This window comes from Amblyomma mixtum, chromosome 7 (genome assembly GCF_055824585.1).
Source record: "Amblyomma mixtum isolate Tamu chromosome 7, ASM5582458v1, whole genome shotgun sequence".
In the NCBI taxonomy this organism is placed as follows: domain Eukaryota; kingdom Metazoa; phylum Arthropoda; class Arachnida; order Ixodida; family Ixodidae; genus Amblyomma; species Amblyomma mixtum.
This window is the reverse complement of record NC_143018.1, coordinates 41,844,733-41,858,453: the sequence shown is the minus strand read 5'-3', so window position 1 is coordinate 41,858,453 and position 13,721 is coordinate 41,844,733. Positions and strand designations below refer to the sequence as shown.

The following is a 13,721-nucleotide window of genomic DNA, read 5'->3' as shown; positions in this document are numbered from 1 at the left end:
CAAAACCTTCGAAAGTGTCCTAAATATAAGACTAACCTTTGTACTTCAATCCTGTGAACTTCTTGATATCCACCAGTGTGGTTTTAAAAAGGGATGCTCCACTACAGATCACCTAGTCCGTCTCGAAAATACAGTCAGACAAGCTTTTATACACAAACAACACTGTCTTGCAGTCTTTTTTGATTTAGAAAAAGCAAATGATACTACCTGGAGGTTCGGAATTCTTCAGGACTTAGCTGAACTTGGCATCCATGGCATAATGCTGAACTTCATTAAAGACTTTTTATCTAACCGCTCATTTAATGTCCGTCTAGGCTCGACCCTTTCGAGGGATTTTATTCAGGAAAATGGAGTGCCTCAAGGGTGTATTTTAAGCACAACTCTTTTTATTGTAAAAATGAATTCTCTTAACAAAATAATACCAAGGTCTGTTATGTATTCACTTTATGTAGACGACCTCCAGATAGCTTACACATCCTCCAACATACCAACATTTGAAAGACAAATACAGCTAACAATAAATAAACTGACAACATGGGCAGACAGAAATGGTTTCAGATTTTCCCCACAGAAAACAGTGGCCATTCTGTTTTCACTCTAACGAGGCTTACAGGCAGACCCCACCCTACACCTTAACGAAATAGATTTACCAGTAGAAAATAAACATAAATTTCTAGGCATAACATTTGAGAGAAAACTCCCTTTCCTGCCTCATATTAACACGTTAAAAAAGAAAACTTCCCGATCACTGAACATACTCAAAGTCCTTTCACATAAACACTGGGGTTCTGACAGGGCAGGGCTTCTAAAAATTTATCGCTCTGTGGTACGATCCTCATTAGACTATGGTATATGGTTCAGCAAGGCCATCGTACTTGAAACGACTGGACCCAGTGCAAATTTAGGTTTACGTCTTGCAACTGGCGCTTACAGGACGTCACCCATTAATAGCCTCTACATTGAAACAAATGAACCATCTCTTGCAGATAGAAGAAGCATACTTACATGCTCATACGTCCTAAAAATCCGTTCCCTACCAAAACATATCTGTTATGAAATAGTTACAAAGTGTCCATCCAGAACACTTTTTAATAATAAACCACAAACTACCAGACCACTCCTCTTGCGTTTTGAAGAGATGTGCGAGAGTCTCGGTGTCCTGAACACATTACCCAACATTGCGCTCAGACGAGAGCCACTACCTCCATGGTACAACTTCCCTGCAATATGCGATTTCACTCTCACACAGTTTCGCAAAAAGCAAACCCCGCAACAACATATAGTACAAGAATTTCTTGCACTGGAGGAAAAATACAATGGTTTTGCGGATTTTTATACGGACGGTTCAAAAACAGCCACCTACGTAGGAAGTGCGGTAGTACGAGGGCATGAGAATGAAATAATCAGACTTCCACAGTGTGCATCAATTTTCACAGCCGAATGTTACGCTGTATGCTTGGCCGTAAAAAAATATAGTAAATGAAAACTTCAGAAACAGTATTATTTACACGGACTCCCTTAGTTTACTTACAGCTCTCCACTCTAGAAATGCAATTACTCCGATGCTCGGTGACATAATACACAACATAACAAAAGCCATAGCTCAAGGAAAAAACATAAAACTTTGCTGGGTGCCGAGTCACGTCGGAATTAAAGGCAACGAGAGAGCAGACCTCTGCGCTGCGCAGGCTCGTAGCAAACAAATAAAGAAAGTAGACATTCCCTTTAAAGATTGCATGAACTCGGTACATTGTGAAATAAGGAAAAAATGGCAGTCCGCTTGGGACAATGAATCAAACAACAAACTACACTTTGTAAAACCAGTTTTAGGCGAATGGAAATCTTGCACCCACCAAGAACGCTTCAAAGAAGTCATTATTTGTCGTCTTCGTATAGGACACACGCATCAGACACACAATTTCCTACTGTCAAAAAAAGAACAACCTTTTTGCGAAGAATGCGGAGTTGAAGTTACAATTAACCATATTTTATTCACTTGTATGAAATTGGAAAAACTAAGAAAAAAGTACTTTGCTCAATTTTATAACGAATACATCCCTTTTCATCCCGCACTGCTTTTAGGAGATGATGCAATTGTTGATATATCATGTGTTTTCAGCTTTCTTAAAAAAACTGGATTTTTTAAGTGTCTCTAAATTTTTACCCACAGGTCTGTTTTAATTCTAATACACCTCAGCCACTTTCTCACGCCTGAGAAGAAGGCTGAGGTTTTTAATTTTCGTTGGTTGGGAGTCTCAGTGTCCTTGTCCAGCCAAGGATAGCTACTGAGGTTTCCCAGCCCCGTTTAAAGCTTTTACTAGTAGCCATTTTTAAAATTTGTGTACATGTTCAAAAGGTAATATTAATGTCTTAAGGCCTTTACACCAAGGATGACTTTTTACATGTCTCTAATATTCAAAAATAAACTTTTACAATACCTTGTGTTTGGCGCATGATGGCCTCAGTTGCCTATGTCCCATAAAACCCAACACAACACAACAACACAACACATTATTGGTGATAATTTGCATGGTTTTTATGACCAGTCGTACACTGTATTTTCTGGCTCTTACTCATATCGTGAGTGCGCACATTTCCTTTCATGCAGGAGGGTACCTGGACTCTAAATTTTTTTTTTTCTGTGCTGGTATATTCGTCCCATTTCATACCAATTTCAGACGTCACTTAGTTTTGTGGGAAGTACTTAGACATGTTGATCTGGTCAGGTACAGTACTAATTTGGAAAGTGGCAATCTGAATTATGGAGTGTTTAATTAGAATTAAGTGCATGTGCCTTCCTTATAATTGCGCCACCGCGGTTGCACGGTAGTTACGGTGCTAGGCAGCGGCATCGATCACGGCGGTGTTTGTCGCATTTCGATGGACGAGGAATACTACAGACCTTAGGGCTGCGTGATGTCAGTGCGCGTTAATAAGCCCCACGTGATCGAACTTGTCCATAGCCCTTCACTACGGGGTTCCAGATAACTTGAGTCGCACTGGGACATAAACCTCATCAAACAGAACGAATTTTATGTGCTTCGAAAAATTGCAAGCAGGGTATGATCTAAATTCAAAGAGTGGCCATAAAATAAGGTTAGGGCGTTGTAATAATAATCATCAGCACGACCACGCCCACTACAGTGCAAAGGCCTCACCCATGTCTCCACATTAACCCTGTCCTTCACCAACTGCACCCACCGTATCCCCGCAAATGTCTTGATCTCATCCGCCCACCTAACTTTCTGCCGCCCCCTGCCACACTTGCCTTCTCTTAAGGACCACTTAAGGAAGTGGTCCAGCCGCCGCTTTACATGCCCAGCCAAAGCCAATTTCTCCCTCTTGATTTCGACTAGGATGACATTAGCCCACGTTTATTCCCTCACCCAATCCTGCCGTTACCAATCTCTTAACGTTACACCTATCATTTTTCTTTCCATAGCTAGCTGCATATATGCTCATCACTGGATAACACAGTTATGGGCATATATAAAGCCTAAAGCTACACCGAGTGCGCAAACATCAGACGCCACTGCGATATGGTGGTTGCTTTACGCAGAAACGGGTTTTAAAAGCTTTAAAAGTGCGCACGCAATTAAAAGAACTTGCTTTCCGCCGTAAAGTTGCCCGTCTTTCACTTTTTCATAAACTTTATCATCACCCATTGCTGTGTCAAGATTTCTTTCAGGAACCTGCCGCCTATATTCCACGCCGCCATCAACCTTTTAAAGCTAGGCGCATGCCATGCCGCACATCCCTTTTTGCAAAATCATTCATACCACGCACGATCATCGAGTGGAACCGCTTACCATCTAATATCGATACCGAATTTAAATTATTTAATTTTCAAGAACTGATCTCTACTTTGAATACCATCTAAAGACATCGACAGTTCTAGTAGTGCCAACCTTTACCATCCCATATGCTACGATGCGCACGTTACTCTATGTATTTAGATTTAGTAATTCACCTGTTGTTGTTATTCCACCCGGTATATTTCTTGTTGGTATATGATATTTAGTTGCATGACTGCGTATAATAATTTGTTTTGTTCTGGGTTTTTTTTTTCATGTCACATTGTAAGTGTCCTTTCTATTACCTCTCCCCCTTACGTAGTACACTCGAAATATGGCCTTTAAGGGTAGTTTCAATAAATGAATAAATAAATAAAAAGGCAGTCCACTTCCGTGTGCTATCCAGGTACATTTTCAAGCCAGGACCACAAATTGAATCAACGACTAATCGCACACTGTGGCTTAAGAGTCAAAGTCCTCGCTTGAAAATTCTTCTGATAGTTTGATTAATCGTCAACTGGGTGTATTTCTCAGTATGTACGTGTACCGTATGTTAGTCGGCATAAGTTTGGTTTAGTGCAATGAGCCATAGGTTAGGGCGTTCATGAACCACTGCACGAGTAGGTACGAAAATATCCGATTTTCCCTAACATACGCTGGTTAAACACTTTAATTTCAGAGGCAGTATCCAGTCCCGAGCAACTTCCTATGAATTCTGTTCTACCATCGACGTCGACCTCTGAGCTCGGAAATGTAGCCAATACAAATTGGGAGGGCTTGGGGCCATCGCGGGCTACGAGAGAAGAAAATTGTGTTCGGTATCAGAACCTCGAGATAACAGAAGAGGAGTTGAGGTACATCTTCTTCCCGTACACTTCTACGAATTTTCCCGACACTGTGAGACACATCGAATTGGACACGGCTGAGAAAAAAATTAAATATCCCCTGTGCCCAGCGGTGTTTGAGCCGCCCTGCAAACCTGGAGTGCATATGGCCTCCTCTCACACTGAGGAAAAACCACACGAGTGCGACCAGTGCCGTTTTTCAGCTGCCTCACCTAGCCAGCTTCTTCGACACAAGCGTACGCACACAGGTCAAAAACCACACAAGTGCGACCAGTGCGGTTTTTCAGCTGCCACACCTAGCAAGCTACTTCGACACAAGCGTACGCACACAGGTGAAAAACCACACAAGTGCGACCAGTGCCGTTTTTCATCTGCCTCACCTAGCAAGCTACTTCGACACAAGCGTACGCACACAGGCGAAAAACCCTACAAGTGCGACAGGTGCCCTTATGCAGCGGCTTTAAAGGAAACGCTGGCTCGGCACAAGCGTACGCACACAGGTGAAAAACCCTACAAGTGCGACAGGTGCCCTTATGCAGCGGCTTTAAAGGAAACGCTGGCTCAGCACAAGCGTACGCACACAGGCGAAAAACCCTACAGATGTGAAGTGTGCCCATATTCGGCGAATCAGAAAGGGAATTTAAACATTCACTTGCTTACGCATATGAGAGCAGGGGTCTTTAACTGTACTCTGTGTTCATTCGTGGGTTCAAGCATTGAAAGCCTCAAAGAGCACATGTCCGGACACGGGGAGTGAGTTCTTCATTAATATGCGCAGGTGATGACCATGCTCAACAGTGGCACATGCCTCACCGCAGAAATAACTATCCACTTTTTGCGGACAAGCGTGAGGTAACTGTTTAATGTACGGTGGACATACGTTATTTTTGTGCATAATTTTGCGCAGACATTTGCAGCTGCAGCTGCATGTTCTTATTAATTCGCATTATTTTAGCAGTAGACACACCGCATTAGGTGCTTCGGTTCTTACATGGTCAGCCAGATGCTCCGCCTTCTGTGTAACGTCGAAACCAATAAAGTGGAGACTGCGAATGCAATGTCGTTCAGCGTAAGCTCTTTCTTGCTTCAAAGTGCACCTTGTCGAAAAAACATGAACGTTGATCACAGGTACAAAAAAAAAAACGTCTTTTTAAACCACGTTTTATACATCGAAGTTAAATGGTAAATCCGTCGCTTCCTCTCAACTTTTCCCCTTAAAATTCCGGCAGCATTTTCAGGCCGCGCTCTATGGATTTACAACAGTTTTGTTCATTTAGAATGAAACATTTTTTCTCTTTTCTTCCGATCTCAGGAACGTCTTAGCAACTTCCATGAATCTTTGATGGAATGCGGATGTCAGTCATCATCATCAGCCTGACTAAGCCCACTGCAGGACAAAGGCCTCTTCTATGTCTCTCCAATTAACCCTGTCCTTCGCCAGTTGCGGCCACTGTATTCCCGCAAATTTCTAAATCTCATCCGCCCAGCTAACTTCCTGCCACCCCCTGCTGCGCTTGCCTTCTCTTGGAATCCACTCCGTTGCCCTTAAGGACTAGCGGCTATCTTAGCTTAACTGTCTATCCATTATATCATCGCTTAGAGCATGCGGTTAGCTAACGAAATTTTTGAACAAATCATCAAACTTTTCGTGCACTTCATGTTTCCCCAAATAAAATGTTTGTCAAGCCGCTACGCAGCAGAAATGCATCTGTCTGCCGTCGCCTAGCCTGGTTAGATTTTTAGATCAAATACGAAGAATAATTGGCAGCTACTTCGTTAGATGAATATCTGCTAACTCTATAGCTGCGGGAAATATTGTTATTGCCGGCGCAGCCTCGCTTATCGCATGAGTTGGTTGTGCGGGGTCCCCTGACCTTCCCCAACTTGATAATACATGTGAAAACTTTTGTTCGAACACTTAAAACTTGAAAGTCATTGAGCGTCGCCATCTTTTTCCGTACCGTTGTATACGTGCATGCATATCATTCACGAGTCCATCGGGTGTACTGCGTGCTGAGGCAACTCTAATCAAGGGAAGGAAGGCAGAGAAAAAATGCTCAAGTACGCGGGGAATGAACACCAATGCCCGAAAATTCTCAAATGATGTCCGTTTTGTTCTAATCAAGGACTTCCGCAATTATAGATATCGCAAAGTGCGCATTCACGATTATGGTACGTATAATCTGCGGTTTCGCAGCCAATGCCTATGTTTAGAATCTGACTTCTGCTCATAAGAAATCTCACCTGGCTACCTGGACAATCGAAACAAAGAATCGTGGTCTGCTCAGACCAACAAATCATCAATGCGAAGTACAGATGAAGGGCTGCACTGCATAATTCAGCCCGGCTGATTTCTTTTACGGCATCACTAAAGGGAAAATTCTGACTGACATAAATTGCGAGTACACTGATCGCTTCACAACCGAAGTAGTTCCGGCTTGTAAGACAAGCTTGAAGTATCGAAGCAAAAAAGGCGAAGAAATGTAAACTAGAAGAAAGAAGCAGGTTCTTGAAACGAATATGGATGACAGCAGATAGGCGACCAGGCAGTAAAATCTTTTCCTCCTTCCCCCCCCCCATCCCCTTCATCCAAATGGAGGAGGGAGGAGTGGGTGAACCTCATCGAAAACTCTCCAGCGTCCGCTGTTATTCCTGTAGCCCTACCTCCTCATCCGACCTTTCCCCACTTAAGCTCCCATCCGCCTTGTTCTCGAGCCTTGGTGTTTTCTTCAACTATTTGAATCTGTTTATCCTGCTGTCTGCTGTTATAGCGTCGGAGGAAGGATCAGGATTGGTTTCATAACGTAAGCTTGAATTATAAAAAAATTAATTGGACTGAACACCGATTTTCTTTAATTTATATAAAAACCTGGCTCTCTACGGAGAAAGTTAACTACTGAGCTAGTTGGTTTTCAGCTTTATTATCGTGATTTCCACCGCAAAGAGGACATATATAAGAAAAAGGACGACACGGGCGCTTATTGCAACTGTTTAATCAGGTGAAAGCAGTCGACATATATAGCCTTTCCTGTCGCAGTGCACATGTACAGGACGCCAAGAAAACCAATCCAGTTTTATCAGAGTAGGCGTCAAAGAAATTGCCCCTCAGCCTCATAAAGAATAACTGAAATGTCAGTGCCTCAGCTCGAACCCGCTTTTTTGACGTAGAAGGCTTTCGGAGTTTCACGAGCCGTCTGCTTTCTGCCTCTACCGAGAATCCTCACATCGCGGAATCATGGTCTACAATTGGAACAAGCCCTTCAGTGTTCAAGTCTCTCACCCTCATTATTTTCAAAATCTTTTGCACGTTCCCTAAGTCGGTCATTCACGCAACGTCCCCTCTGTCCAATACAGGCTTTTCCGCAGGACAACTTAATTGCATCGACCATGTTAGTGGCGCACTTTACTAAACGCTGCCCATAACTCTTTTGACAGCCGACCTTTTTGCTATCGCAACTTATGCGACGGCTTAGTTTACCAAGCTTGCGGCGGGCTGAGGAAGCCAACGGTACATTAACTCGGTTTGCCAATTTCTTCAGGCCGCGAGTAACTTTTCGAGCGTAAGGTACCACCCCAGGCCTCTCATTTCCCGCCATTTCATTCCTGCTTTCTCTAGCCTTCACCTTCTTCAGAGGCCCTTGTGCCACAGCTATCATGACCGACTCATAGAAGCCGGGCTTCAACAAGCCTGTCCAATTAATTATTAAAGCTAGCTTGCATCTCATGTACGCACGACTTCCGGAGCGAGCACTGCAAGCAGACGGTTGCGATGCCCCGTTTTACAACCTTCGAGTGGGGACAATTATGCGGCAGGAGAGCCTACTGCTCACGAGATGAATAAGCCCAGCAAAGGTGCCCATGTCAAAACTTAAAATATAAATCTAAAAACTGAAGCATGCGACTATCCGGTAGTTCAGAAGTAAAAGTTAGCCCTTTTCTAAGTTACCTAAAATCATCTAAAACACTGTTTACGGTTGTCTCAGTGGACAGAGTCCGTTCCTTGTTTAAAACAATTAACAAGTCGTCCATGTAGCGAAACACTTTAAGGATCTTATCATTAAAGCTTGTCATTATTAATATAAGGACCTTGTCATCATTAAACTTTGAGGCGCGCGGGTAAGCGGTGTCATCAGAGCCGGCATCGTCAAATGCCCTAGCTAACGTTTGGAGAAGCAAGCATTCTAAGAAGCCGGTCTAAAGAGGTACAAGTGCAGCTTCAATTTGCTTACTATATCACCAGGATCATCGATCCGATGAGGCAATCCTTTAAATATTAAGAAAAAGCACCCTCATAAAATCCAACACATCAGTCTGCTCGACTGCTCCTGTAGGGAGGCTCAGTTTATCTGCTTCGCTTATAACACGGCCACAACGTGGAGCTCATCCAGACAGGCTGTTTCAATACGTGCTGTTCCGTAACGCATTTCAGTAAAAGATAGATTAAAATAACAGATTATCAAGGTTTCTTCACTGCAATAAAAAATTTCATCCTTTTTGTTCTTGTTGATTTTTTTTCTTGGTTTGAAAGCAGGAAGTTAAGCGTCGAACATCTGCAAAACACTCTGCTTGGCAAATAACTGACTTTCCAAAGCGCATGGGCAGACTCAGAGGCAACCGTCTAAATCCTTCATATTGGTATGTATAGCGCAAAAGAAACGCAAGACATACAGAATGAGGACGCAGACAAGCGATGATTCGCAATTAATTTTTTATTACGAAAAATTACTCTCGTTATACAACTCTGTCATGTGATACGGCATTCAAGAGCACTCGCGCAGGTACATTGCAAGGGGAAAACCAATATCACCACACTAAACCTGATCGAACAGGTCCCGCCCCCTTCCTTAAACTTAAAGACAAGATAAGGAACTATCAAGGAGTGAGACCTCTTTATCAACTAACTATCAGGCTGGCTTGCACACTGCGACTGGTTTTTCAGAAGAAGTAATCCTCCATCAGTTCTCTTGTTGTTTTATTTTTTTGCTTAAATAAAAACTTTGTTCTATCAACCAACACTGCCCTGTAACTTTCAATATGAACCGTTACCAACTTGTCCAACTGTCCATCCTTCTTCGACTAAATTCTGTACTAACAAACGAAATGAATAAATCACAACTTTGAGTTTAATATTATGTAGTCAGCTTCTCACAGAGAAGGTTTCGCACTCAGCTAATGATACCACCAGTAATATTAATATTCATGACTTCAATAATGCATTAAAGAATCCATGATACAGTGTGAGTATCTGCATTAGTAATCAATTTTGGTTGTTTATCTTGTATCTCTGTCAGAAATACAATTCTTAAGGGGATTGGGTACAGGTATTTAAGGCTCTCCGCCGGAAACTTGCCCGTCTTTCACTTTTTCATAAACTTTATCATCACCCATCGCTGCTTTGCTGATTTCTTTCAGGAATCTGCCGCCTATTTTCCAGCCCGCCATCATCCTTTTAAAGTGAAGCGCATGCCATGCCGCACATCCCTTCTTGCAAAATCATTCATACCACGCACGATCATCGAGTGGAACCGCTTGCCATTAAATATCGTTACCGAATTTAAAACACTTAAATTTCAAGAACTGATCTCCACGTTGAATACCATCTCACGACATCGAGAGTTCTAGTAGTGCCAACCTTCGCCATCCTATATGTTATGAAGCGCATGTTACTCAATGTATTTAGATATAGCAATTCACCTGATGTTGTTACAGAATTGATTTGAATTGAAATAGCTTTTTTTGCACTAAAATACAGATGAATCCCTGCGGGTGGCGTACGGCTAAAAGCTTGGAAGCCTGACGAGGCCTTAGCCCCATCACATCAGTTACAGCCTGCAGCAGCAGACACACATTTTCTGAATTTGAGCATGTACGCGGTTGGAATAGCATAACATGTTCACGCTTTTCAATTACAACACAATGAATACGAGAACTACACAGTACAATGCAGCAATATAACTAAAGTGCAGTTGGAAACTTTTGAGCAGGAATGACGGTACATATGCATCCATGTACACATGAAAAGAAACTAAGCCATAACTTTCGTACGTTCCGTACAAACTGGCGTTGCGTACAAACTGCAAGTTTCTAATAACACAGTTGAGCAGAATTGAGTATTAGCGTATATTACAATTCAGTAATTGAGTATTAGTGAATTGAGTATTAGCGTAATATATTATATTACAGAAACAAAAGAACAAAATTAGGATAATAGTTACAAATGCATGATAACCATGTAGAAGAGGTTTACTATAATTGTAATGCGTTTATGATTCTAGAAATATATTCGAGGAGAATAGGAATGCTCAATAATATCGTTTGAAGGCTCTGAATGGTTAGCTGAAGTCAACATAAGATTCATGTATGTTAAGTAGTCTAACTATTTGATAATCCATAGCCTGTTTGCCATAGTTCGTTCTGAATTTTTGTACCTTTCTCTTAGCACCCGGTGTATTTCTTGTTCGTATATGATATTTATTTGCTAGACTGCGTATAATATTTTTTTTTATTCTGGGCTTTTTTCATGTCACATTGCAAATTTCCTTTCTATTGCCTACCCCCCTTTATGTAGTATGCTCGAAAGAGGGCTTTTCAAGGTATTTTCAATAAATGAGTAAATAAATAAAAAGGCTGGCCACTTTCGACAGCTATCGAGGTACACTTTCAAGCCAGGCAACACAAATTGAATCAACGACTATTCACACACTGTGGCTTAAGAGTCAAAGTCCTCGCTTGAAAATTCTTCTGCTCGTTTGATTATTCGTCCATTAGGTGTATATTCTCAGCATATACCTGTACCTTATGTTAGTCGGCATAAGTTTGTTTTAGTGCAATGAGCCATAGGTTCTGGCGTTCTTAAACCACTGCACGAGTAGGTACGAAAATATCCGATTTTCCCTAACATACACTGGTTAACCACTTTAATTTCAGAGGCAGTATCCAGTCCCGAGCACCCTCCCATGAATTCTGTTCTACCATCGCCGTCGACCTCTGAGCTCGGAAAGGTGGCCCATACAAATTGGCAGGACTTGGGCCCTTCGCTCGGTACGAGTGAAAAAAATTCTGTTCGGTATCTGCACCCTAAAGGAAAAGGACAGCCGTTCAGGTGCATCATCTGCCCGTACACTTCTATAAATTTTCTCGGCGTTATGAGACACATCGAATTGCAAACGACTGAGAAAAAATTTAAATCCTCCCCGTGCCCAGCGGTGTTCGAGGCGTCCAACAAACTTAAAAGGCATATGACCTCCTCCCACCCTGCGGAAAACCACACAAGTGCGACCAGCGCTGTTATTCAGCTGCCTCACCTAGCCAGCTGCTTCGACACAAGCGTACGCACACAGGTGAAAAACCCTACGAGTGTGACAGGTGCCCTTATGGCGCGACTACAAATGACAACTTGGTTCGGAACAAGCGTACGCACACAGACGAAAAGCCCTACGGGCGCGGCAGGTGCCCTTATGCTGCGACTGCAAATGACAACTTGGTTCGGAACAAGCGTACGCACACAGGTGAAAAACCCTACGAGTGCGACAGGTGCCCTTATGCAGTGACTACAAATGACAACTTGGTTCGGTACAAGCGTACGCAGACAGCTGAAAAACCCTACAAGTGCGACAAGTGCCCTTATGCAGCGACTACAAATTACATCTTGGTTCGGAACAAGCGTACACACACAGGTGAAAAACCCTACGAGTGCGACAGGTGCCCTTATGCACCGACTACAAATGACAACTTGGTTCGGAACAAGCGTACGCACACAGGCGAAAAACCCTACGAGTGCGACTGGTGCCCTTTTGCAGCGACTACAAATGACAACTTGGTTCGGAACAAGCGTACGCACAGAGGTGAAAAACCCTACGAGGGCGACAGGTGCCCTTATGCAGCGACTACAAATGACAACTTGGTTCGGAACAAGCGTACGCACACAGGTGAAAACCCCAACTAGTGCGACGGGTGCCCTTATGCAGCGAGTACAAATGACAACTTGGTTCGGAACAAGCGTACGCACACAGGCGAAAGACCCTAGGAGGGCGACAGGTGCCCTTATGCAGCGACTACAAATGAACCTTTGGTTTGGAACAAGCGTACGCACACAGGTGAAAAACCCTACGAGTGCGACGGGTGCCCTTATGCAGCGATTACAAATGACAACTTGATTCGCAACAAGCGTACGCACACAGGTGAAAAACCCTACGAATGCGACGGGTGCCCTAATGCAGCGACTACAAATGACAACTTGATTCGGAACAAGCGTACGCACACAGGTGAAAAACCCTACGAGTGCGACGGGTGCCCTAATGCAGCGACTACAAATGACAACTTGATTCGGAACAAGCGTATGCACACAGGCGAAAAACCCTACAAATGTGAAGTGTGCCCATATTCGGCGAATCAGAAAGGGCACTTAGACCGTCACATTCGTACGCATATCAGTGCAGGGGTCTTTAACTGCACCCTACGTACATTCGTGGGTTCAAGCACTGACAGCCTCAAACAGCACATGTCCGGACATGGGGAATGAGTTGTTAATAAATACGCGCATGTGACAACTATGCTTAATATTTTCACATGTTTCTACACAGAAATAATTATCCACTTTTTGAGGACAAGTGCGAGCTATTATGTCTAAAGTGTGGCGGACATCCGGTATTTTTGTACAGAATTTTTGTACAGAATTTTTGTACAGGATTTTATACATACATTGGCAGCTTGGAGTCGTTAACATTCGCCGCTTACTGTTGCATGTTCTTATTAATTCGCATTAGTTCAGTAGCAGACACAGCGCATCAGGTGCTTCGGTTTTTACGTGGACAGTCAGGTGGTGTGCCTTGTTGGTGAAGTTGATACCAATAAAGAAGAGACTGCGGATACCACGGTCATGCAGCGTAACCTCTTTCTTGCTTCAAAGTGGCGCTTGTCGAAAAAAACATGAAAGTTGACCACAGCTAATAAACACCCTCGGTGACACGCCGAACCATTTGTTTGGAGACGGCCTTTTAGTCTTATTTAAATGACAAATTCGTTGCCATACTTATTCTTGCCGCGTTAAAATTGCCACAACATTCTCGACCTGCGCTACATG

At 43.1% G+C, this 13,721-nt stretch overlaps 1 protein-coding gene across 1 annotated transcript in view; it reads left to right on the top strand.

Moving 5' to 3' along the window:
• LOC149335809 (uncharacterized) overlaps nucleotides 1-13,160 on the top strand; it is a 48,840-nt gene extending 35,680 nt beyond the window's left edge. Inside the window, exons 2-3 of the mRNA XM_089554018.1 lie at nucleotides 11,980-12,567; nucleotides 12,904-13,160. Of these exons, the coding sequence (XP_089410144.1) occupies nucleotides 11,980-12,567; nucleotides 12,904-13,160 (845 nt within the window). The remainder of the gene's footprint in view (nucleotides 1-11,979; nucleotides 12,568-12,903) is intronic.
• Nucleotides 13,161-13,721: the final 561 nt, after the last annotated feature.